Raw genomic sequence first — 24,117 nt, forward strand, 5'->3', positions numbered from 1 at the left:
AGACCTTTCCAATCTGCAGCTCTCCGGCTGTTTGCACGACCATGATTTCTACCTATGGGGTCATGTTGGGAGTTTTCTAATAGCTGAAGAGCCAGAGATGTGAGACAGCGAACATAGGGCAAATGATTGAAAATACAGTACTTACACCTCACTGGCCTATTAGAGCTTAATGGGTTGTCTGACAACAAAATCTATATTTTTTTAAGGCATCAATGGGTTTTTAAATAATGAACCGAGGTATACTCAATGTAGGATGCTCTGGAGGTCTGTGCCTGTTCTGTAAGCAATGTCTGCTCCGTTCAGATGTTAGAAAGATTGGCTGCAGCGGTCAGGTGACTAGAACAGTGTGTCATGTGAGAAACATCTGATGATGCCCTCTTCTGGGCATCTGATCTGTGACTGGCTGCAGCAGTCCTGTGTGTTCCCGACAGAGAAGACATCACTTCCAGAGTTGGCGCTATCTTCTGGAGTGTCTCGTACGGAATCTGCAGGGGCCCTGGAAGGTGAGTAAGCCTCTGTATAATATTATTAAAAAATATGAATTCTTAAAAAAATTATTTGTTGGCCGGACAACCCCTTTCACAGTGGTGGAACCCCTAATGTTTATTTGTTTGCAACTTTTTAGATTAAGATATATGTAAAGCAGATGACGGACTCCTCAGCGTCATACAGTTGCTCAGCGTGGAAAAGTGTCCCACACACCACTGGTGATGAAAAGACGTTCCTACCTCCCAGTTTCCTTGGTGAGACTGAGTCTTCAGCTGTAAGATCCAGTCTGATGTGGCTGTATCTGCACAATGAGGGATGGTCAGAATGACTGGTCTGCACAGCAGGAGTCCAGTGGGCCCGCAAGTCACTATAGGGCTCAAAACAGTCTGTGTCCCTTCCGAAGGCAGACTACAAATGAAGAATGACCAATCAGAAGACTTTTTTTTACAACTTTAACATTAAAGGGATTGTCAACCACTGGACATCCCCAGCTTAATCAATTCAGGACCTTAATGAAAACACAAACAGTATATAGTCACCCCCACAGCGGTGCCGTTCCAGCAATGTTGGCTCCGCTGTTCCCAGAGAGTGAAGTGATATTGGTGTGTGATGTGCAGGCTGCAGATTATCAATATTCCATCAGGGCGGACGTCTGCTCTGATGAAATAGTAAAGGCTGCAGCTAATCAGAAGCCGCTGATTGGCTGCAGCAACATTGCTGGAGCGACACCGCTGTGGGAGGGGACTATATACTGGTTGTATTTTATGTGAGGTCCTGAATTGATTGAGCAATGATTATCCAGTAGTAGACAATCCGGTAAGTTCTGCAGAATATTATCTTGCCAAGCAGAATTGAATCTCAAAACAAAAACGAGTGCGTGCATAGTCATAGTGACTTAAAGGGGGAGAGGGGTAACTTTGGCTGTCTGTGTAATACATGGACAAAAAGGGCAAGAGACATTAGACATTGCCTGTTAGTGCCTCTAACTAGGGCATCTCCAGTATGATGGTCATATGCATAAATGGTGTATAAAGCATAGGAGTCAGAATGAGACATCCCCTTTAAGGACCAATCCATCCATCTAACTGCATTTACAGACACTAATGTTTATATAAACTAGACTGAACCACATACAGGCCACGGTAACTGTCCCAGACGGACTGCTGCTATATGCAACTTCATGGAAAGCAAGAAACGTCCCGTATAGAAATCCATGGAAATGTGTGGCAGCGACAGGTTGGATATTAAGGAACATTCATTTATATGTGAAGAAGTAGATTTAAAAGGTAAAATAAATACTTACACCGTGTTCTCTCTCTTATTAATCATTAAATACATTTCATAGTACTTTCCCTGTGGGATCGCTCCATGTGGAATCAGCAAGCTCACGCCTGTCAAAGAATAAGTGCATTTATTCAAAATATCCACAAGGAACAAGCAAAGGAGATGACACAAATGTGACAGAAAAGGGCAATTCATTGTGAACGCATGGACATTTACAGTTACCATGGACCAATCGACTTGGATGATGTGCAAATTGCCTCTTCAGAGAGGACTAGAACTCTAGCACCACCTATTGGAAGTAGCAATCCTAAAAGTCAATATCGACCCTTTAAAAGCCTTGCCATAGGACTTAGGATAAAAGCTAAACCAGAATCTCAGTTCCCAGATACGGTACTGCCCCCCTTCAGTGCAAAGTATGAGATCTGATTTGCCTAGGTGAGATCTTATATGCATTGCACAGCCTATAAGTCTCCTCACTCTGACATGCCAGGCCTGGCTTGTCTCTCTCCAAAAGGAGAAACGTTACCAATTACATCCCATGATATAGACATGAATGTTTAGGATAGACACTGTGTACATTTAGTTATAACGCATAGAAATGTCTTAAGACACTCCCAAATGTGAAGCCAAACTCCATACCCAACAGAGGAAGGCCAAGTTCTCATTACCATCATTTTGGTACAAATGCAGTCCATGAAAAAACTAACATGACATAGAAAGCACTACGACCAATGTTATTCAATAGGGCTGCTCGGAGGAGTGGTTTTTAATGGACTGATTCTGTGCGTGAAATAATCTGCAGTATGACCTAATCTCTAGTATAGGTCGGTTGAGTCTCGCTTACTCAAGTCTGTAAGTGTGCAAAAAAAGCTAAACAAAAACCGGGTACTATTCAGATTGCATATGACCCACCGTATAGATGAAAATGGGACCATTTTTTATACACTCGTGTGAAGTCAGCCTAACGGTAAAGGTTGGTCCACACGAGCATATAAAAACAGTCTGTTTCATTCAGAAAAGTGGGAGAATTTTTCTCACTTGTCATCCATGTGCTATCCGTTTTTTACAGCAGCAGTTAATAATCATTTACAGGACCATTTACCATTTCCTATGTGACAGAATTGCAAATGTATCGAATTTTACGAAAGAAACTCGCACACGCTGCAATTTTTTTCACATACAGATTCCGTCATTGAAAAAAAAACACTCATCTGCGCTGCCCCATTGAACAACATTGTTGTCCGTGTTTTTCACTTGGATTGAAACCATGGTTGTGTGAACGAGCCCCAATACTACTATATGCCATGTGCTTTTAAGACCGGCAGAGACTAAAAATACACATCACCATGGAACAATATGGGTTATGAACATGCCACTGTTAGAAGCAGTAATTGCACATTTTATTCAACACAAGCTCTTTTCAGTGCCAATTATGTTGAAGTTCAATTTACACTAATGCCAATGTGCTGACATTTCTACAGCTTTTAAAGGCCATAATGACACATACGTAAACAAGAAAAACTTCCAGGATACGAGTGAAATTATCTTGACAGGTGCCTGTTAGAAAACAATTTATTTTAAACAGGTGCTCCGCACGATATGCATAATAATGCCGGTCTGGAAACATAATTATTCACAATTCCCGCAACCTACTGGGTCTTCAGCCGAACCAACCGCGTAACTGTAAACATTCAAAGCAGCAAAAAAACACTTTAAACATGACTGAAAATGCCAACTTACCAGTGTTGGGGAACGTCAATCTACCCCCGAGGCTCCCAAATGTCCCAGTCACACTGTTACTAGAGTCACGTGGCAATGTCAGGAGATGTTGGCTACTGATCGTTTTATTCCTTGCGTTAATGATGTTAGTATCTGATGGGTATGTCCCAATGGGTTTAGGACCAAGCAAGTCATCGTGTATCCCAGGAGACGTCCCCACTGGGGAAGAATTGAAGACTTTTATCTTTAGATTTGGTAGTGGATCTAACAAGGGAGAGTTGGTCATAGGAATTTTATCTACAGAGTCTTGTAACGCGTACATATGGCCTCGATATATACCGGCGTTGGCAGTCAAATCTGGCTGCATTGATGGGTGTAATAAATGGGAGTTGTCTGCAAAAATAAAATATTAGGCGTCAGAATTGTGACAATTTTTGGTGTGGTATCACACTTGCATTCGCTCTTTCATAGGCAATATTGAAAATACAAGATCTCCAGTCTCTAGGTTTGCGGTATTTAGTAATACAAGATACAATGATTGTTCAGAGTAAAATAGGTAACATTATTTTGCCTACATTATGATTTTTATAGCTCTCAAGCGGTATACGTGTAATAGATTTTTATTATTTTTTGTCTCTTTAACCAAGGAGACAAGCAGGATGTATCCATGAAGTCTAGACAAGCTACATGATACTATAAAATACCGGATGATGACCACACCTCTGTAAATGAAAACATTCCAGAGTTTTAGTTTTACAAACATTTCGTAAACTCTTGAATAACCCAATGCTATAATACTAGTAGTTTAACTTTTAATATAGTGGGACCAATATAGTTTATGCTTATTACTAGATTGGCTATCAACATCAAATCACACCTATAGAACTATGAGTATATACAGGTCCTTCTCAAAAAATTAGCATATAGTGTTAAATTTCATTATTTACCATAATGTAATGATTACAATTAAACTTTCATATACTATAGATTCATTATCCACCAACTGAAATTTGTCAGGTCTTTTATTGTTTTAATACTGATGATTTTGGCATACAACTCCTGATAACCCAAAAAACCTGTCTCAATAAATTAGCATATTTCACCCGACCAATCAAATAAAAGTGTTTTTTAATACCAAACAAAAAAACCATCAAATAATAATGTTCAGTTATGCACTCAATACTTGGTCGGGAATCCTTTGGCAGAAATGACTGCTTCAATGCGGCGTGGCATGGAGGCAATCAGCCTGTGACACTGCTGAGATGTTATGGAGGCCCAGGATGCTTCAATAGCGGCCTTAAGCTCATCCAGAGTGTTGGGTCTTGCGTCTCTCAACTTTCTCTTTACAATATCCCACAGATTCTCTATGGGGTTCAGGTCAGGAGAGTTGGCAGGCCAATTGAGCACAGTAATACCATGGTCAGTAAACCATTTACCAGTGGCTTTGGCACTGTGAGCAGGTGCCAGGTCGTGCTGAAAAATGAAATCTTCATCTCCATAAAGCATTTCAGCCGATGGAAGCATGAAGTGCTCCAAAATCTCCTGATAGCTAGCTGCATTGACCCTGCCCTTGATGAAACACAGTGGACCAACACCAGCAGCTGACATGGCACCCCACACCATCACTGACTGTGGGTACTTGACACTGGACTTCAGGCATTTTGGCATTTCCTTCTCCCCAGTCTTCCTCCAGACTCTGGCACCTTGATTTCCGAATGACATGCAAAATTTGCTTTCATCAGAAAAAAGTACTTGGGACCACTTAGCAACAGTCCAGTGCTGCTTCTCTGTAGCCCAGGTCAGGCGCTTCTGCCGCTGTTTATGGTTCAAAAGTGGCTTTACCTGGGGAATGCGGCACCTGTAGCCCATTTCCTGCACACGCCTGTGCACGGTGTCTCTGGATGTTTCCACACCAGACTCAGTCCACTGCTTCCTCAGCAATCTTCCTCAGGTTCCGGTCACCTCTTCTCGTTGTACAGCGTTTTCTGCCACATTGTTTCCTTCCAACAGACTTACCATTGAGGTGCCTTGATACAGCACTCTGGGAACAGCCTATTTGTTGAGAAATTTCTTTCTGGGTCTTACCCTCTTGCTTGAGGGTGTCAATGATGGCCTTCTTGACATCTGTCAGGTCGCTAGTCTTACCCATGATGGGGGTTTTGAGTAATGAACCAGGCAGGGAGTTTTTAAAAGCCTCAGGTATCTTTTGCATGTGTTTAGAGTTAATTAGTTGATTCATAAGATTAGGGTAATAGGTCGTTTAGAGAACCTTTTCCTGATATGCTAATTTATTGAGACAGGTTTTTTGGGTTATCAGGAGTTGTATGCCAAAATCATCAGTATTAAAACAATAAAAGACCTGACAAATTTCAGTTGGTGGATAATGAATCTATAGTATATGAAAGTTTAATTGTAATCATTACATTATGGTAAATAATGAAATTTAACACTATATGCTAATTTTTTGAGAAGGACCTGTATAAGATTGTTCAACATTGAAATTGCAATGATGGGAAAGAAAAGTTGTGGAATTATGAAAAGATAGGATGGAGAGATACGTTAAGGATATGCAAGAAAAACACGGAAATAACATTTTCAAAGGATCTCAATTTATTCAGTATTGAGTATGAGCATCACATGCAGAAATCCCCGCACTTCACGCCTTGGCATGATATCAGTGAGGCTATTAATGGTTGTCTGGGGAATGTGCTGCTACATTGAAAACTCAGGAAAATCATCAAGATCTGCTGCTGGCAGCTCCTTTTGCAAATTCCTGATCAAAAAGATCCCAGATCTTCTCTGGAGATGCTGATGGCCATGGTAGCATGTTTATACCACACAGGCTGCTCACAATAGCACGAGCAACATGTGGCATTGAATTGTAGTGTTGAAAAACGGTTCCTAATACAATTTGGAAAAACAAATATTTCCACGATAAAAATCAGTGTAACAGTAAGTTGTTAAAGTAACAGGAATTAAAACTAGAGGGGTCTGGTAACTGTACATTATGCTGCAACACACCATAATCCCAGAAGTAGGATGGTGAAGAACTCTTCATTGACCTCATGCCACCACTCTCAAAGCCCATCATTGTGCAGAACAAGATGGTGAAGATGGCTGGAATGGAGGTTTAGTGAGGAGTTCTGCTTTTTTCTTAGATGCAATGATAGTTGGTGATTGGTCTGGGGACCAGATGGTTAATGCCATGAAGATGCCTTCAGGGAATGTTACACCGGTCCTGTTCCTAGGATTACGGAGTGTCGTGGCATAACGTATGGCAGCTGGACCCTCTAGTAGTCATTCCAGGTATTCTAACAGCTCGATGTTAAATTGATTTGGTGATGGAATAAAAGGTAGATCCATTTTTTCAGCAGGACAATGCCAGGCTGCATGTTCCACGTGCTACTGTGAGCAGCTTCTATGGTCTGGAATTTGCACAGTGAGCTGCCAGCATTGGATTTTGATGATTTGCTGAAGTGCATTCAGTGTAGCAGGACATTCCTCAGACAACCATTAATAATCTAATTGATAACAAGCCAAGGCGTGCAAGTGCGAGGATTTCTGAACGTGGTGTTCATACTTGATACTGCATATAATCAAGATGTCTTGAAAATGGTGTTTCCATTTTTTCACCATTTGCATATCATTAATATGTCTGTCTATCCAACCAGTGTGATTCCCATAATTCCACGACTTGCAAATTTTTGCAATTTCAATGGTGAAAAGTGTATATTTATACTACAAATATATAAAGTGGAGTGTCTCAGGGAGGTACAAACAGTAATTACAGAAACATACAGTCAGCAATTACTATTCCCTGCATGGTATATTGAATTTATAAGCTTCATCTGTTTTGTTATTAAGACCATCTGCCAGCACCTCAGAATATGACAGTTAATGAGCATTCACAGTAGCGGATAGGTAATGGGGTCAAGTATATTAGCCATACCATGCCTAGAAGTCTTGAAGTTCACGGGATGGAAGCCTCCAGTAAGAGCAGCTGAGGAATCTGTGATGTCGGTGTCAAAATCACGGCAGTTGCGCCTGTACACAACTATCCCGACAGCCATGAGGATAATAATGAAGATGAAAATGGCAACGACCAGACCAGCATAGAGAGCAACATCTCCTGTTGAGTCCAACACTATTAAAGAAAAGAAAACATTGCTAAGCAATCTCATCTCTTAACCACAACTTATTAGATGTACAGTAGAAAAGGAGAATGATATTTTAACATTTGTGGTACACGATATCAAACTGTAAACAAAATGTGTACATAAATTAATTCTGCTTATTACACAATGTGATTTTGTGAGCTCCCTTTGGAAAATGTATGAATGTGTAGGACCTTGAACATCAGCGTTTTGGTCTACTTAGAGATTTTGGAGTTTAAGGGGTTGTTTGGTAATGATCATCATCACTTTGTTGGATACTCAGTATCTACTGAAAAAGTTTAGGGGTTAAGTCAATAAGTGAAAGTAAAGTATACTACAATCTGCTGTGCAATAACCAAATAAAATCCTAAGTTATTTGTACACTAGATGGAGGCCCGATGCTATCGTATCGGGAGGGAGGTAATGTCACGATGGGGGCAGGCTTTGCAGCGTTGAGAATCTCTCCCCCCATGTGCTCACCCACCTATCCACTCTCTCTTTCCCCATGTGCTAACTTCTCCGTCTGTGCTCTCTTCTTTGACCTGTCTATACCATGTGCTATGCGCTCCTCCTGTGTGTGGTGCGATGATGTTCCACTGGTGGTAACGCGCAAGAGGCTGGTACCACCAGCAGTTTCCATATTCAGACACCCATCACTTGGGTGTCCCAATATGAGGGTCGGTGAACTTCCGCCGCTTGGAATTCTGGGATCCTGACACATCTGGACGGAACAGGATGTGAAGACATTACAAGGTAAGTATATATTAAGATGTTTAATCAGCAGTCACTTTTTATACTTCTTTATAGAGAAGTTATCATACAATTAGAAATGTAAAGGGGGATCACAGCCAACCTGTTTAATATGAAGGACGAAGCAATGGCCGATTTTGCCCATTAAAGGTAAAGGGGTTATTGAGATAAGACTACTTCTTTATCTATAAGCCGCATATTATATGTGCAGTGAAATGAAAAAGTGTCCGATTTCTTTTATTTTCTCTAATCTGTCACATCTAAAAAGGAAGTTCAGGTCTTTTATATTGATAGTCTATCCTTTGGATGAGGCATCAATATCTGATCGGCAGGGGAGCGACACCAGGCACCCCTGCCGTTTAGCAGTTCCAGGTGCTTGTTTCAGATCATCCAACTAATTTTAATACATGATAAAAAAGTAACCACAAAATGCAGTTTTTAAATGATCATTATATTTATTGGAGATAAAAAAGTATTCAAAATCTATTGCACAAAAAATGTATTCTTTGTAGACTTCGTAGACTTCTTTAATTTGGCTGCATTAAAGGGTTTTCAAGTATGACCTGCCTTTTTTAAGGCTGTCAGAACTTTGACTCGGTCACTCCAAAACCTTGGTTATGTTTCTTTCCAGCCAATCAGAGGTATCATTTCTTGTGTGCATTAGTAAATCGTCTTGCTGCAAAATCTAACTGTTCTTGAACTGTAGGTCACAAACTGATGGGACCTACATTCTCCTTCAGGATTTTCTAATAGCAAATTCATGGTTATCCCCTATCAGAAAATATTCATCTTCGGCTGCAGTTTGTTACGAAAATGCTTACCGGACACTGGAAGCAGCACAGAACACTATCTAGCTAATGCCGAAATGTGTTTTTTTTTTACTTTACTACTGTGCTGTTTCCTTGAGAGGAGTCTCAAATGTGATGTCACAGTAGGCTGGGGCTGCACTCACTCCCCGCAGCATCTATCGCCCCCTCCTGGAACAGGACTTCATCACAGGGAGTGCTGTAGTTATATATTAGTTTCTTGCATTGCCGCCCCCTCTGAAGACTTCGTGGATCATGAATGCTATGGGAGGGGTGAATGCAAGGCCAGTTCTCTGCATCTAATCTCTAGTGTTGCCATATCTTCGAACTGAAAGAAATCATTGGCTGCACTCAAACAAATCGTAATCAGATGGCGGTGCTAGAGGCAGTGAGTAATACAAGTGCCACCCTCTGATGACAATTCATTTGGGGGCGATACTAGAAGATGTGGGGCGGTGCTAGTGTCATTCACAGCTTCTAGCTCTGCCCCCAGATGTCTCCTTTCAGATAGAAGCTATAGCAATGGCGGAGATAGAAGCAGACAGCCGGCTCTGTACTCACATCTGCAACAGCATCCATCACTCAGGATCCAGATCCAGGACGTCTTCAGGCGGGGAGGTGAGGCAAGAAACTAGTGAATAACTGCAGCCCTGCCCCCTGGTGATGTCCCATTTCAGCAGGGGCAATGGACGCTGTGGGGAGTGAGTTCTGCCCGAGGCTCTTGTGACATCAAGTTTGAAATGCCAAACACAGCGTCACAGGAAGTACAGCAACAACAAAAAAACACATTTAGAGATTAACAAGATAGGGAAAACTGTCCAGCACTGTGTAATAAAGCAAATTGCCAAAGTGGGTAGGTGTAAAAATAAATACGGTAGTTAGAAAATACATATTAGGTGCCGGACCACTCCTTTAACTCATCAGTCCAGGGAGAATTATCCCTAATGTATTGCTTGTGTGCGCCCTTCATGATTGCCATATTTGCCTGTGGACTTTTTTATTGTGGGATTTTGCGCATTGATTTTAAAGGATATTTTCCTGTTAATTGTTTCATTTATTAAAACAGCATAAAATAAGCAAGTTTGCAATTGATTTTCTTTTCCTGTCTGCTATCATTCTAATGTCAAGATAGCTTTAATCTTACATAGTTTAAAGCAGGTTGCCAAGATGCTCAGCCACTATAATCTGGCCGAGTGTGCGCAGTAGTTACATTCCAGGAGAGGAGTTAACTCCTATGATCCCAATCGACTCTCTCTCTCTAGCCCATTCATTTCTATACAGTAGTTACAGATTAGCTCCTGACAGGGCTCTTATCAGTCTGGCATAACCACAATTCCCTGGTCTCCCCACCATCAGTTTTCAGTGTAGTTCTACAAACCATTTTCCTGAGCTTGTGCTTGTTCAAAAGCTTAATCTCCATACAAAAATATAGTGATAACAGTGTTGACTTCAGAAAAATGACAACAGCAGAACGAATGGTCACTTAAGGTAGTGTGCCCGCCCCTCTGGCAACCAGGAAGTAAGAGATCTGCAAAGCTATGAGATGCTTAACACACAACTTGAGAATAACCCTTCAACGTGGGCAAGTGAGGCCTGTAGTTATTTAAATGCTCAGATGGGTTCTTTTGTGATCTCCTGCATGTGTATTTGATGCTCTCTTGAAGAAGTTTTGGTAAGCCAGCAACTTCTTGGAAAGTTCACCAGTTTTCCAAGTTTTCTCGATTTGTGGTCAGTGGCTATAAGTGTAGTTTACTTGAGTCCCGGAGCCATGTGTCATGACTGTCACACAGCCGCGTCACATGCAGCTGTGGTGCCGATCAGTTGATCGGCCGGCGTGATCCAGGAAGCCGGGTTTCCTCTGCAGCTTATTCGGAGAGCGCTATAGTTTGCCAAATAAGAGGGAACCCGAGCAAATTCGCTCATCTCTAATCATGTATCTATTGGGTTACCACTGTTATACCAAAAAGTAGTTTGAGGATCTGAAACATTCAAGTGTTACAAATAAGCAAAAAAAAAATAGAAGAAACCGTGAAGGTGCAAATACTCCCCCCCCCTCCCCCCGGCATTGTCATGTTTCTTAAAATTTTTGTATATTACCCATTATTTCAACACAATTCAGTTCTAATACAGGATAGAAAAGCTCACAAGAGACACATGCAATCCATCATATGTAGAAGCCATCATATAGTGTCTTTCACAATATTTTCACTTAAAACATGACAACGGGTGTTTGTTGGGAATGCAGTTAAGGACAATCGTTCCTTCGGTAAGTAATCTGACATATAATCTGACTCGTGCCTTGTTTTCTTCAGTGAGACAAATTGCTGTACATTTCAATCACTTACTAGATCGAAATGGCAGCAGAGACTTATTCCATCGGCAATGCAGGTGAACTTTTTATTGTACATATGTTTACTGTACCATTTCCAAACCTCACTATCCTAGAGCAATGTATAATTGTATTAAATAATTTATACAAGCGATTTAAATATTTTATGAAGTACTTTTAATTAATTGTTTCTTCGCAGACCCTGTTTATACAGCAATTTCATGTAATGTTTGTAATAAACTGTGTACGGCGGGAAAGATGACGGGTAATTTACATCATCTTGACAATGCAGTAACTAGTTTTATACCCCAAAAGTTAAAAAAATTTTTTGCTGATGATGCAATACTCAGCATGCAAGCTGCATTATGTTCATTAAACATAAAGAACATGCAAAAGGATAATGTGATGTAAATTACACTTGCCCCCTTACAATAATAGAGACTGCGATTTTTCGGAGGAAATGCAATATTTTTATAGCAGATGTTAATCGTGATTACTCATCATTAGAAAGCCCATAATGTAAACCTGTCAGTGATTAGACCATGATATAGTGTTGTTGGAAAACATTACGTTTAAGTTGTAATTTTGTAGTATACTATTGGAGGTGGTGACCGCCCCCCACATTTGGCTGTGCACTCCTTCCATCAGCCTAAGGCTATTTTTACTTAGTGCTGGATCCTATCTGCCCTTTAAATTTGTAGGCAAGAGAGGCAAATTTGATGTTAGGTTTAGGGACGCATCAAAGAAAAGTACGCCTTGTTGTGGCTGATGGGCATTAATGAATTGGCCAATTTATGTTTTAAGTATATTCTATATAGCAGTAATACAGTCCCAATTTTAAATATTCAGTAGTGCATACATATTTGACCCATTTAAGTCCAATGGATGGAGTGAGCATACAGAGAGCTGTCAATCCCTGAGCAGGACCGCCCAATGGACTCTTAAACAGCAATTTAAATAAATGAAAAGTTGCAGTAAAAATATTGTAATATTGTAATGTGCTAGCACTTTCTCCTGAGTATCATGCTACCTATACCTACATAGAGCAGCATGATCATCATGAAAGCTTTCCTTTACTGCTGCCTAAAGAATGTTTATAGTCTCTCAATGGACTAGACATTTTACTGCGTATTATTGCACAAAGCACAAAAATGCGGCACCAGCAGCTCTGCAGAATTGTTCTGGAGGAGTAAGGCTATGTGACTTTGTTATTTTTCAGGCTGCAGATGTGGCAGGTTTTACACAACAACATTTCAGAGATAGCAGCTGGTCACTAGCGCTAATGTCTGGAAAGTGAATTGAAATGACTGTCATTTGCTACAGCTCATCATGATATCCTGTGTGATGGGTAGTTTTACAGAGGACTGCTGGAATCCTAAAATGGGACTGCATCACTAGGCATCGGCTATTGAGAGGAAATAACTGTCCGGCTTATTCTATCGCACTACATTTGCTCCTCTGGTTCCTACAGCCTTGTTGAGTGCACTTTGATGAATATTGTTTTTCAGAACAAAATAACTGTGTCCACTTGTGTCGTTGTGACAGATATCCCGGCGGAAAGCCTAAAATCACATGACCCCAAATGTGGTGGATTCAATGAAGCCAAAGTGATTAGTGATGAGCGAATATACTCGTTACTCGAGATTTCTCAAGCATGCTCGGGGATCCTCCCAGTATTTTTTAGTGCTCGGAGATTTCGTTTTTCTTGCCGCAGCTGAATGATTTACATCTGGTAGCCAGCATAAGTACATGTGGAGGTTGCCTGGTTGCTGGGGAATCCCCACATGTACTTATGCTGGCTAACAGATGTAAATCATTCAGCTGCGGCAAGAAAAACTACATCTCCAAGCACTAAAAAATACTGGGAGGACCCCCGAGCATGCTTGGGAAATCTCGAGTAACGAGTATATTCGCTCATCACTAAAAGTGATCAATCATGCAAAACAGGCAAAGCAAAATAAACAGGATGAGCAAAAATGAAAGTGATGAAATGAAACTTACAATGACTTTTTGGCTCACCTAACACTCTCTTGTCTGTTAGGAACAAAAAACAAAACAAAATGAAATTAGTGTTCATGGTAAAAGATGGAGCAATGACAATGGAAATAACGAGAAATGAGAATTACAGTAAAAATGGACACGATGATGGAATATCAAGAACGAATGTGGTCTAAGGGGTAACATTTCCCCTTGTGGAGAGTAACATACCGGCTCTGGCATGCCAAGGTAAGGAGGCTTATTCGCGGTGCAATGCTACTCTGGGAAATTTTATATGCAAATTGCCTCTTCAGAGGATTTGAACTCTATAGCGCCACGTGTTGGAAGTAGCGATCCTACAAGTCACAATCAACCCTTTAACGAGTCGTGCAATATGACTTAGGTTAAAAGCCAAATTAGAATCTCAATGTGATTAGAATGTGAAACGATGCAAAAACTAAGGCAACATCCCAATAAGTCTTATATTCGCAGATGAAACGGGCAAAAGTGGAATCATTATCTTTATAGTCAATAAGACATTGTATAAATTGATTATAAATTGTCTTAATGTATAGAATGGGTGATATGATTATTTATAGGACTCAAATTTGACAGCTTACAAAATATTGGGGCATATATTGAAAGTATAGATAAGAGCCCACAACACCCGCCAAATAATACACATGACGATTATTATTGGTGGCGCACTTACTCTGCATACACATGCCATCCGTGCAGTTTTTGGAGTCCAGCAGCATCCCACTACAGTCTTTCCCCCCATTCTTAGGTGTAGGTGCGTTACATTCTCTGCTCCTCCAGTGAGTGCACTCAGTGCTGCAGGCTGACCACTTGCTCCACTCAGTCCATCCTCCGTCAACTGCAAACCATGCCATAGCAAAATATACCAATAACTAAGTGTGCAAAAACGTATTCATAATCTGCATGCATTTCGTATCTATATATGTGGATTGCCACGTCACTATTACCTGGGCACATAGTGGTACAAGCTAATTTCTGGAATGGTTGACCGTCACAAAAAGCTCCACCATTTAAAGGGGTTGGATTTGTGCACATTCTTGTCCTCTTTTGTGTACCTCGTCCACAGGGGTTGTTGCATGGAGACCATTCTGACCAGGACGACCATCCTCCATTCACTAACATAACAAAAAAAAAAAAAAATCAGCTTTAACAGCAGTCATTTGTAAATCCAATTTATGAGACGTAGAGAGCTGCACAGTAGATTGATGGCTTATGAAACATATCAACGCTGATAACACACAGAGGAGAACTCAGCAGAGAAAAATAATAGTCGTCTTAACTAATGACTTGAAAATATTTATAACCATCTGGTAAGCCAAGGTCCAGTCTAGAAACATCTCTGCTACCCACCGTTGGCTGGGTAAAGTTGGCAAACAAAGCCTAATAACAGGTGCTATGGTTATTTAATTATAAGCAGATGTAATTAATTTACTACTTGGAGAGATGCAAAGTGGTCTTTAGTTCTCTTTCCGCAGACATCTGCTACTTGAATTGCAAGCTTTTCTGTGCAGAAACATTAGCCATCAGTCAAATTATTATGATTTCCTTGGATAAAAAGTATGTCTCTTGTCCCTAATGAACGCCATTCATTTCCGCCTTGTCTTCTGTATTCTTCTGATTAATTTAACTATTACTGTTGTGGTTATTCATTTAATCACATATCTGTTTTTGAGTCTGCAGCCCTAATGCTGTCCCTACAGCTAAAGCCTGCTGCAAACATCAGCGCAAATCCATCATTTCTACACGTGATGACCGATACAAATGCAATGAAAGTTGCAGGATAAACTTCTGCTCCAGTCAAATTGTGTATCGATTTTTCTCAAGTAAAGTGAGGAGTTGTCACAAAAAGCTTGATCATGTGTTCTCATTGAGCAACCAAATATGAAATAGTTGCCCTGATTATTAAGGTCAATGTACGCTGAATAATTATCGTGAACTGTACACGTAACTTTTGGAGAATTTATCAGGCGGGATTCGCTACGCCCCATCCACGCTACGCTCATTTACTGACCAGTCAGAAAGTTTTCGTTCAATTTTAAGTTGCACTAAAAATTTGCCAATTTTCAAAGTGGTTTACACCACTTTGATGAACCCGATTCTTTGAGAACTTTCTTACATCTGTGTAAGATCAAGAAATTGCAGAGTATTTTTGGTAACTAATGTACCATTAATGCACTTTGTGAAACACAATGTGGAACATATCGTCAACCATCACTTCATACATGTGAAAAACAAACATCGTCATATATTCCTATTCTAAAACAAGTAGACTTTAGGAGATATGGCTCAGTAAAGGTCCTTGGGATGCTTACATGTATTTGTAAAAATATACTGTATACAGCCTTTACGATCACTAAAATAAAAGTAAAAGTTACTATACTGTCCAGCAATAAGTGTTGTCAATAATGTTTTTTCCTTCCAGCAAATTCACCTGAAGCACTGCAGATACTTATCTGCTGAGGAAATAGCCCGACAATGGCAGGTTGTTTTGGGTAATTGTTAAATAAAATGAAACTGACTGCAGTTTTCAAGATTACAGACAAGGTGTATTTCTGTGGCAGACATTACAGATATTTATTGAGACATAAACCCCGGTTATACTGGAAACGAATCTGCTTAAAATGTCATGCCTACTGATAATCCTATATAAACCCGCTCACCATTACACTACTCTTCTGTAGAATATTCTATATAAGCTTTATCATTAGAATTCTCTTTCTGCTTCCCCTTCCAATTTTTCCTGTTTTATAAAGTGCTAGTTTATGATATGTGGGGGTCCAACCTCAGTTTCTACAATCAATCCTACAAATAAAGGGATTGTAGTGCCGGTTTAGCGATGAGTCGGCTGCACAGGCATATGTCCAAGAGGGCTGCTATGCAAGGGAAAAATATAAGGATATGCAGCACTCTCTCCTGTTTATTCTCAGGATTGTTGGGGGTCAGACCCCCACTGGTCTGGAAGTGATTCAATACCCTAACAATATGTAATGACGCTATTAGATAATAAAACAAATATGGTGATGCACATTAATTTGTTCCGTATATGCACGTGGATGAGCAGAGGGAATATTGTGTGTCCAATTTAATAGAAAATGTCCCGGCTAGGGGAAACCGATAGAAAGGCAATTATTTATTCATTCAACTCCAAGCTGTGCTCATCATTCTCCTTCAGTAAAAATCACACTGTATGGGATGTAAGGGATGTATGAGTAGCTAGGGAACTCAAAAGTGCAGTAGGATTTCATTAGACGACCACTGGTATAGGTAAGAAGGTTATGCTCACCTGGTCCGTTGTGTGAGACAGAACACAAAGTGCATGTAGAGCGACTGCTGCAGCCCCACGGGTCGAAACAACCAATAATGGTCAATAGAGGAAGGATAGGTGGGATATTCTGCACTATTGGTGAAGGTCCGAGCAAAAATTTCAGAACCAGATAAAACGTAGAACTGGTTTTATTTTCAATGCCTTTCAAAGTCATCTGACTTCTTCATCAGGAAAAAACAGGACAGAACCAGTACAGAATTCCCACCAATCCTTCCTCTATTGACTGTATTGGATGTAGCATACAAGGATCTAAAGGTGGACATGTCTTATCAAGTGAAACTGGGTTTCCATACATGAATTGTGTCTGGAAAGTTGTCTAATGCCTGAGCCAGACAAAACTGATGGTAAAGTTCCTGCCTGACTTTCTTTAGCCAGGATAAAAGATGGCTGCATGCAATGTTTCTTTTTGATGTAGTCAAGGACCAATTCTCCACAAGAACTGATGTGCTGGGTGACTGAACGGTCTCAGGTGGCTTCAGTATCTCTCTGAATTTATTACACCATGGCAGAGGGAAAAAATACTGGGCAGCCAAATAAATAGAAATCAGGCCTTAGAGACGTCCGACTGTGAATGGTGGCCAACTCCATACATGGAAATCTCTTTACAATGTTGTGCCATCAAGAGATGCTATTAGGATGCTTTACCTTCCAAATATATTCTTCATTAACATCTGTACATAATATACATGAATATTTTGATAAGTGTAGTACTACCCCATTTTACCTAACCGTGTGCTTCACAAATTCAGTAGAATGGGTGCAATTATGAATATAACTGTAGAATAACATTTTAATTGATTTAATAAATAACGTGAAAATTAATTCCTACAAGTAGATGTAATCTTTACTATACACAACCACAATGACAATGCTGCTGGGATTTTTCCCAGTACGTACCATAAACTATGACAGTTGCCGTGGTACTCCGCCGCTTAGCAACAATATTCTTAGCAACGCAGGTGTAGTTGGCAGTATCTGAAAGCCGAGCTTGCTTAATTATGAGGTTGTGGTCAATTGTTATGAGGAAATTAGTGTCTTGCGTAGGGTCAATAATGTCTTCATTTCTTAGCCACTCCACCTAGTGAGTGAGAAGGGGAGGGGTGAGAAGATAAGAGATGGCGACATCCAAAGGACATATCATTAAAAAATGATCAACTTTCTGACCTCAGGAGCAACAACAATTAGTCTTCTTTGAACCAGAATGGCAAGGAGATTATAACAAATGCCTGAATACGCTACATTTCACAAAGCCATCCACATTTATCCGCTCTGGAAGCACCTCTGATCAGAGAAGCTAAACATGATGATGTTGTGAGCAATAACACTAAAAACATAAAGCTGCCTCAGAGATAGATATTCATGGGGATAATGGCTATCTGCAAGCAGAAAATTATGAAATAGGTAGAACGTGAAGGCAGAGTCACTAAGCCCCAGCGAGGGTAACCCTAGACTCTCCTGGGCAGACATATCGGCCACTGTGGGGGAAATACTGCAGTACATGGCAGCTAATCACATGGAATAAAAGGAACCTATGGCATTGTACACAGTCCGATCTGTGGACAGTACAGCATACAGGAGGAGAAGCTGAGCAGAAGGTTATACGTGTTTGTAGAAGACTCATTAACGTTTCATTCATTGTAATCTTTGATGTATGTACGAGTCTACTCAGCTGTTGTCTCTGCATACATAGTCATACAAGGAAGACTGCCAATCACTTGCAAGACTGCCCACTTAAATCATATCCATACAAAAACCAGGAATATCAATTAAATAAATCAAGGTTTGCTGAACCTTTTCCCACAATATTGTCTATCAATCTGATCAGCTCTACTCTATAACATCCTGTCTGTACATAATATATCATTTTCAACATGATAGGTTACCTTTAAAGCTCCACTCCAGGTTTTTTTTTTATTGCACCGCTGGAGTGGTGCTTGAAAGGTAATTCCCCTCAACTCTGTCTCATACTCATCTGCCGCCACCTTCATCGTTTTCCAGTGTCGGTCTCCAGGAAAAAGTGAACTGCTGGCAGCTCCAGTGTTTCATAGAGAGGCACAGTGGTCACTTTTCAATACAAGTCTATGAGAGCCTCGTTCTGGCCTCATTCTGGCTCTCATAGACTTACATTGAGAGCCTGTGGTGTAGCTTCCTACTTCCGACCAGTCAGAAGCTGTGCTCACAAAACTGCACTGCAGAACCGGAGAGGTGCCAAAAAACAGTGAAGGCGCCGGACGGTGAGTACATGACTGGGCAGGGAGCTTAGATTTAAAGCACCACTCCAGTGCTGAAAACCTCCCCGTTGGAGTGGTGCTTTGAGCACATATTTACAGGGTGGAGTTTCCTGCAGATTCTTTCATCTGAGGATCATATTCAGATTCCTGCCATGATTTCCTCTGCAAATACACATCATATTTTTCAAGTGAAAGTAATTCCACCATGTGAAATGAAGTTGAATGCATGGAAGGACAGGATTCTCTTGAGTGGCTTACATTTTGGAAGAGGGGCCTGAGGCGAGGACACCACCTATGATGCTTATCCATGTCTAATAGACATCCATAGTTCACTCTTTTAATTCATTAGGCCTACAATCTAATTTCCCCACCAGTATGTCTTTGGTATACTTACTCAGTATATATCCTGACTTCTTAAAAAATATACAATTTAGACATTTAATCTAATGGTAGAAGGACATCCATTACTGTCGTCACACTGAACAGAAGATGTCTGGTGCTACAGCCAAAGTTTGTCAAATATTAGGAATAGAACAGGTGTGGAGGTTAAGTGTGTTATTAGTTGTCACATTAACAAATCCGAGATTCCACATAAACAAATCTGCTAAAAAGTAAAACCTGGCTCCCTTAATGTGGATGCATCCATCACAGCACTAATGCATCCGCGAGGAAGGGACTAATTTATCTCCCTCCTTCTCTTCTCTGAAATCTACCTGCCAAAGCTTTGTATGAGTTAGCCCCTGCTGGATACTAAAGCTGTCACGACTATTTCTGGTGTGGCTGTGTTCGGTATGACAGCTGAACATATTTTTCCTTTAGGAGATAATCAGTCTTAACTAAGAGCAAATTATCAGCCAGAAGATTTAGAAACACTAGCAGGCTTAGATTTTCCCATCTAACTTAGCCGTCTGGGCACAAGATACCGATGACTTTTCCATGGGGAATGCCATCATCAGTGAGGATCCGACACACTGTACACCTGCCAATCAGCTATTATAAGGTCCAGCAGCGGCCAAATGTGCAGTGTATGAGATTTAAATGAGCTTATAACAGCTTATTGGTGGGGTGCCAGGTGTTGGACGCTCACCAATCTGATCTTGATGATCTATCATAAGGATAGGTCATCAGTTGCTTGTGTCCAGACAACCTTTTAAACCTGATGCCATTCTGTACCTAGGATACAAGTGGATGATTTTCCAGACAATCCAAAAATCAAGGAATGGTCTCCAACTACAGAGGTCAAGAACAATGGCTGGGATGGTGTAATTATGGCTACATGCCAATAGAAATGATCAAAATCATACAAAACTGCAGCATGTAATCCAAATGTAGACTTGCCTCAGCAGGTGGGATACCCTCTGGGGGACGGCACTGAAGTAATACTTCTTGTTCCAACGGTACTTCTTTACCTAGAGGTTCTTGGTCAAAATTCTTCCTTAAGTCTGACAACACAAAATAAAAAAGTACATTAAACAATAAAACAATAACAAAGATAATGTGAAGAAAAATATAAATTTTCGTTTGAGAGAATATCACAATATGCATTTCTGTTTGTCATCAGTAGCACTAACTAGTCACTGGCAGTGCAGATAGAAGCTACTATTAAAATGCACTTTTACAAAGCTCCACAAGATGGTGATATTGTCAAGATATCATCAGAACACCTGTATTCAGGGTAAGTCATTGACATTAGGGATGTGCGAGCGTGCTCAGATAAGGTGTTATCCGAGTATGCTCGTGTCCTAATCCAGTATTTTTGGCGTGCTTGAAAAATATGCTCAAGTCGCCGCTGCAGTATGTCTCGCAGCTGTTCAACAGCCGCAACACATACCAGGATTTCCTGTTTGTTAGGCAATCCCTGCATGTGTTGCAGCTGTCAAAAGGATGCGAGACATACAGCTGCGGGGACTCGAACATAGTATTTGAGCACGTCGAAAATACTCGATTAGGACATTTATAGAAATCAATATATGGATGAAACTTACAGGCTATTCTGACGTAGGCTCTACGGCTCTTGGTTGTGCCTGCTGAACTCCATGCAACACATTGGCACCAGTAATCCTCCAAACCAAAGAGTTCTTCTACCTGCTGTCTGGAAACCTCGATCTGGACCTCCCGTACAACAAGGCCTGGCGATTAGAAAAACATATTAGAAATATCAGTTTCCCAAAAAGGAAAATGTTCTCTTAAGAATACTACATTGCACAATATGAAGCGACCAAAATCTCAAACATGAAAATAAATAGTTGATAGCAGCATTATTAGGCCGGGGTCACACTCGCATGTGCAATGCGCGAGTCTCTCGCATCAATACCTGGCACTGCCGCCGGCTCTCGGGACCGGAGCATGCGGCTGCATGTATTTCTATGCAGCTGAACGCTCTGGTCTGAGTGCCGGCGGCAGTGCCGGGTATTGAGACTTGAGGCTCGTGCGAGTTTCTCACAAGTGTGACCCCGGCCTTATAGTGATAGACATAAAATACCATAAATCTCAATCATGTTCCTTAAACTTCAACGAAGACAGTTTGTAAGCTAAAAAAAAGCAAACCAAAAAAAAGATATTTCTTGTAAAGAATCCCTTCCACAATCCATGTATGTACACATAAATGTATTTATAATATTCAGTATATTTAATTGATGCGAGAGACTCGCGCGAGTTTCTGGCATTGCACACACAAGTGTGACCCCAGCCTTGCAGAGGCCATGTACATAGATATTTTTCTAAAGTTTGCTCAAGAGTAAAGAATCATCAGAAATAATAATAATAATAATAATAATAAAAAAAATAATAATAATAAAAAAATATATATATATACTGTATATATCTTTGAACTCCCGCAGCTCTGGCAGTTTATAAAGATCCAGATGTGATGTTGTGTATCCGGTATATCAGTCAACTGAGCACAGCGCCAATCATTGCCTTATGGGTCATGTCTAGTGATGAGCGAATATACTCGTTACTCGAGATTTCTCGAGCACGCTCGGGGGTCCTCCGAGTATTTTTTTAGCGCTCGGAAATTTACCGTAGTTTGTATTGCCGCAGCTGAATGATTTACATCTGTTAGCCAGTATAAGTACATGTGGGGATTCCCTAGCAACCAGGCAACCCCCACATGTACTTTCCTGGCTAACAGATGTAAATCATTCAGCTGCGGCAATAAAAACTAAATTTCCGAGCACTAAAAAATACTCGGAGGACACCAGAGCGTGCTCAGGAAATCTCGAGTAACGAGTATATTCGCTCATCACTAGTCATATCGCGTGCTATGCATGCCAATGACTGGATGCAGCAGTCAGGTGAAAGATGGATTGTTTGGTAACAATAACAGAAATCCAACATAAGCAGCAGTTTTTTAGATCATTGCCTACTCCTGAGGAGATTTTAAAATATTCCAGAAAACCCACTTTAAGGGTTGAGGGTAAAATTTGATTGTACTTCTTGGGTTTTCAGTCACCTGTGTTCATATGTAAATATCATCTTCAGAAAGGAAGAGGACTGGAACTGGAGTAGCAATGCTGAAAGTCAATATCGACCCTTTAAAAATCCCTGCTCATTTGCAGACATACGATTTGGGATATTTGTCCTTCATCAGTTCAAAGCAGAAGAATTGATTTGGCTGTGCGAGTAATCTGTAAACAGGGATCCTAAGGGGCAAAGTTTCTACATGTGGAGAGTGCAAAGTTATCATAAAGAGACTCATAGGTCATGCAATGCTCCCCTGGAGGTTCTCAGAGGAGCATTGCGAGGCCTGTAAGTCTCCGTACAATGACTTATCACTCTCTACCGCAAAAAACTTTACCTTTTAGACCTCCTGGGTGCATATGACACTTTGCATTCCAAAACAATTGCCTAAAGGTACCTGTTAACTCATCAACTCTTTCTTTAGTGATATGGTCATTCTGGTTCACCCACTCTCCATTGCACTTAAAGTAGATCTGTATGGCTGGGTTAGCTTTGCAGATAAGTTCTACTGGCTTGTTCTTTACTATGTAGGCATCTTCTGGTTCCAAGAGAAAATGTGGCAAAGATTCTGCAGGTGCTGACGGGAAAGAGTCTGGCAGTACATCACTATACTCGCTTCCTGAAAGCAAAAGAAAATGATTTAGAAAGTAATATATATATATATATATCTTTATTTTCCAATTTTCATTTAAAGACAATGAAAATATGATCAATTAACAACAACAGAAGAGTCATATACATTTGGTACATACAACCTCATACACAACACACAATCATATCGGTCCCCATGCCGTCCCCCTTTTCTAGAAATGTCATTAACACCTTATGCAGACATATGATAGAATGAAATAGACAGAAGTCTCTGCTGGGAACGTTATTGGATGGTGTCTGCTATTGCTAACCACCATCTCCAGGCCTTATCAAACTTATAAACACATTTCCTATTCATATAGAGGACCTTATATAGTGGAGTATATTTGCTCATTTCAGCCAGTGGAACATACAGGGGACTTCCGGGAATGTACATGCCATTATACGGTAATAATTTTTCTACAACAGAAAAAAATAGACCTAAACCTAAGTCTATCGTAAGACCCATCAATAAGCTCATCTATAATACCCAGCAGGCACACTTTAGAGGACAACACCCTAGGGAACTCAAAGTGTTCAGGAATAAACAGCAATAGATCAGACCAGAATGGAAGAATTTTTGGACAGGACCAAATTGAGTGCAGAAAGGAGCTCACGGCTGCATGACAATAAAAACACAAATAACCAAGCGCCATCCCAAACCTCCTCAGCCTTTCTGGAGTGTAGTAAACTCTGTTTATAAATTTTGTCTGGATCAAACAGTCGCACTCACCACTGAGGAATAAAATGTATCTTCCCATTCCTCCCCTGTTAAGTATGGTATGTCTACCACCCATTTCACATAAACCTTATCATAAGGTCTGACAGAAGATGACTGGAAAAGAAAATATGCTTGTGTTTAGGGGTTTAGGTAAATCTGAGGTCCCCAAGAGCCCCTACACTTTTGAAAAGCCTATGGACA

The 24,117-nt window shown here is 40.6% G+C and overlaps 1 protein-coding gene across 3 annotated transcripts in view; it reads right to left on the reverse strand.

Moving 5' to 3' along the window:
* The window catches only part of UNC5B (unc-5 netrin receptor B), a 221,327-nt gene that overhangs the window by 21,671 nt on the left and 175,539 nt on the right, over positions 1–24,117 (reverse strand). Inside the window, exons 2-12 of one of the 3 annotated variants that reach the window (XM_077259290.1) lie at positions 22,963–23,184; positions 21,089–21,232; positions 20,442–20,545; positions 17,770–17,950; positions 14,495–14,662; positions 14,221–14,385; positions 13,533–13,565; positions 7,442–7,636; positions 3,514–3,885; positions 1,793–1,880; positions 729–897 (exon numbers count right to left, since the gene is read on the reverse strand). In XM_077259290.1, coding sequence (XP_077115405.1) covers positions 729–897; positions 1,793–1,880; positions 3,514–3,885; positions 7,442–7,636; positions 13,533–13,565; positions 14,221–14,385; positions 14,495–14,662; positions 17,770–17,950; positions 20,442–20,545; positions 21,089–21,232; positions 22,963–23,184 — 1,841 coding nt within the window. The remainder of the gene's footprint in view (positions 1–728; positions 898–1,792; positions 1,881–3,513; positions 3,886–7,441; positions 7,637–13,532; positions 13,566–14,220; positions 14,386–14,494; positions 14,663–17,769; positions 17,951–20,441; positions 20,546–21,088; positions 21,233–22,962; positions 23,185–24,117) is intronic. The other 2 variants (XM_077259289.1, XM_077259291.1) reach the window with 2 other exon arrangements.

This window comes from Ranitomeya variabilis, chromosome 4 (genome assembly GCF_051348905.1).
Source record: "Ranitomeya variabilis isolate aRanVar5 chromosome 4, aRanVar5.hap1, whole genome shotgun sequence".
In the NCBI taxonomy this organism is placed as follows: Eukaryota; Metazoa; Chordata; class Amphibia; order Anura; family Dendrobatidae; genus Ranitomeya; species Ranitomeya variabilis.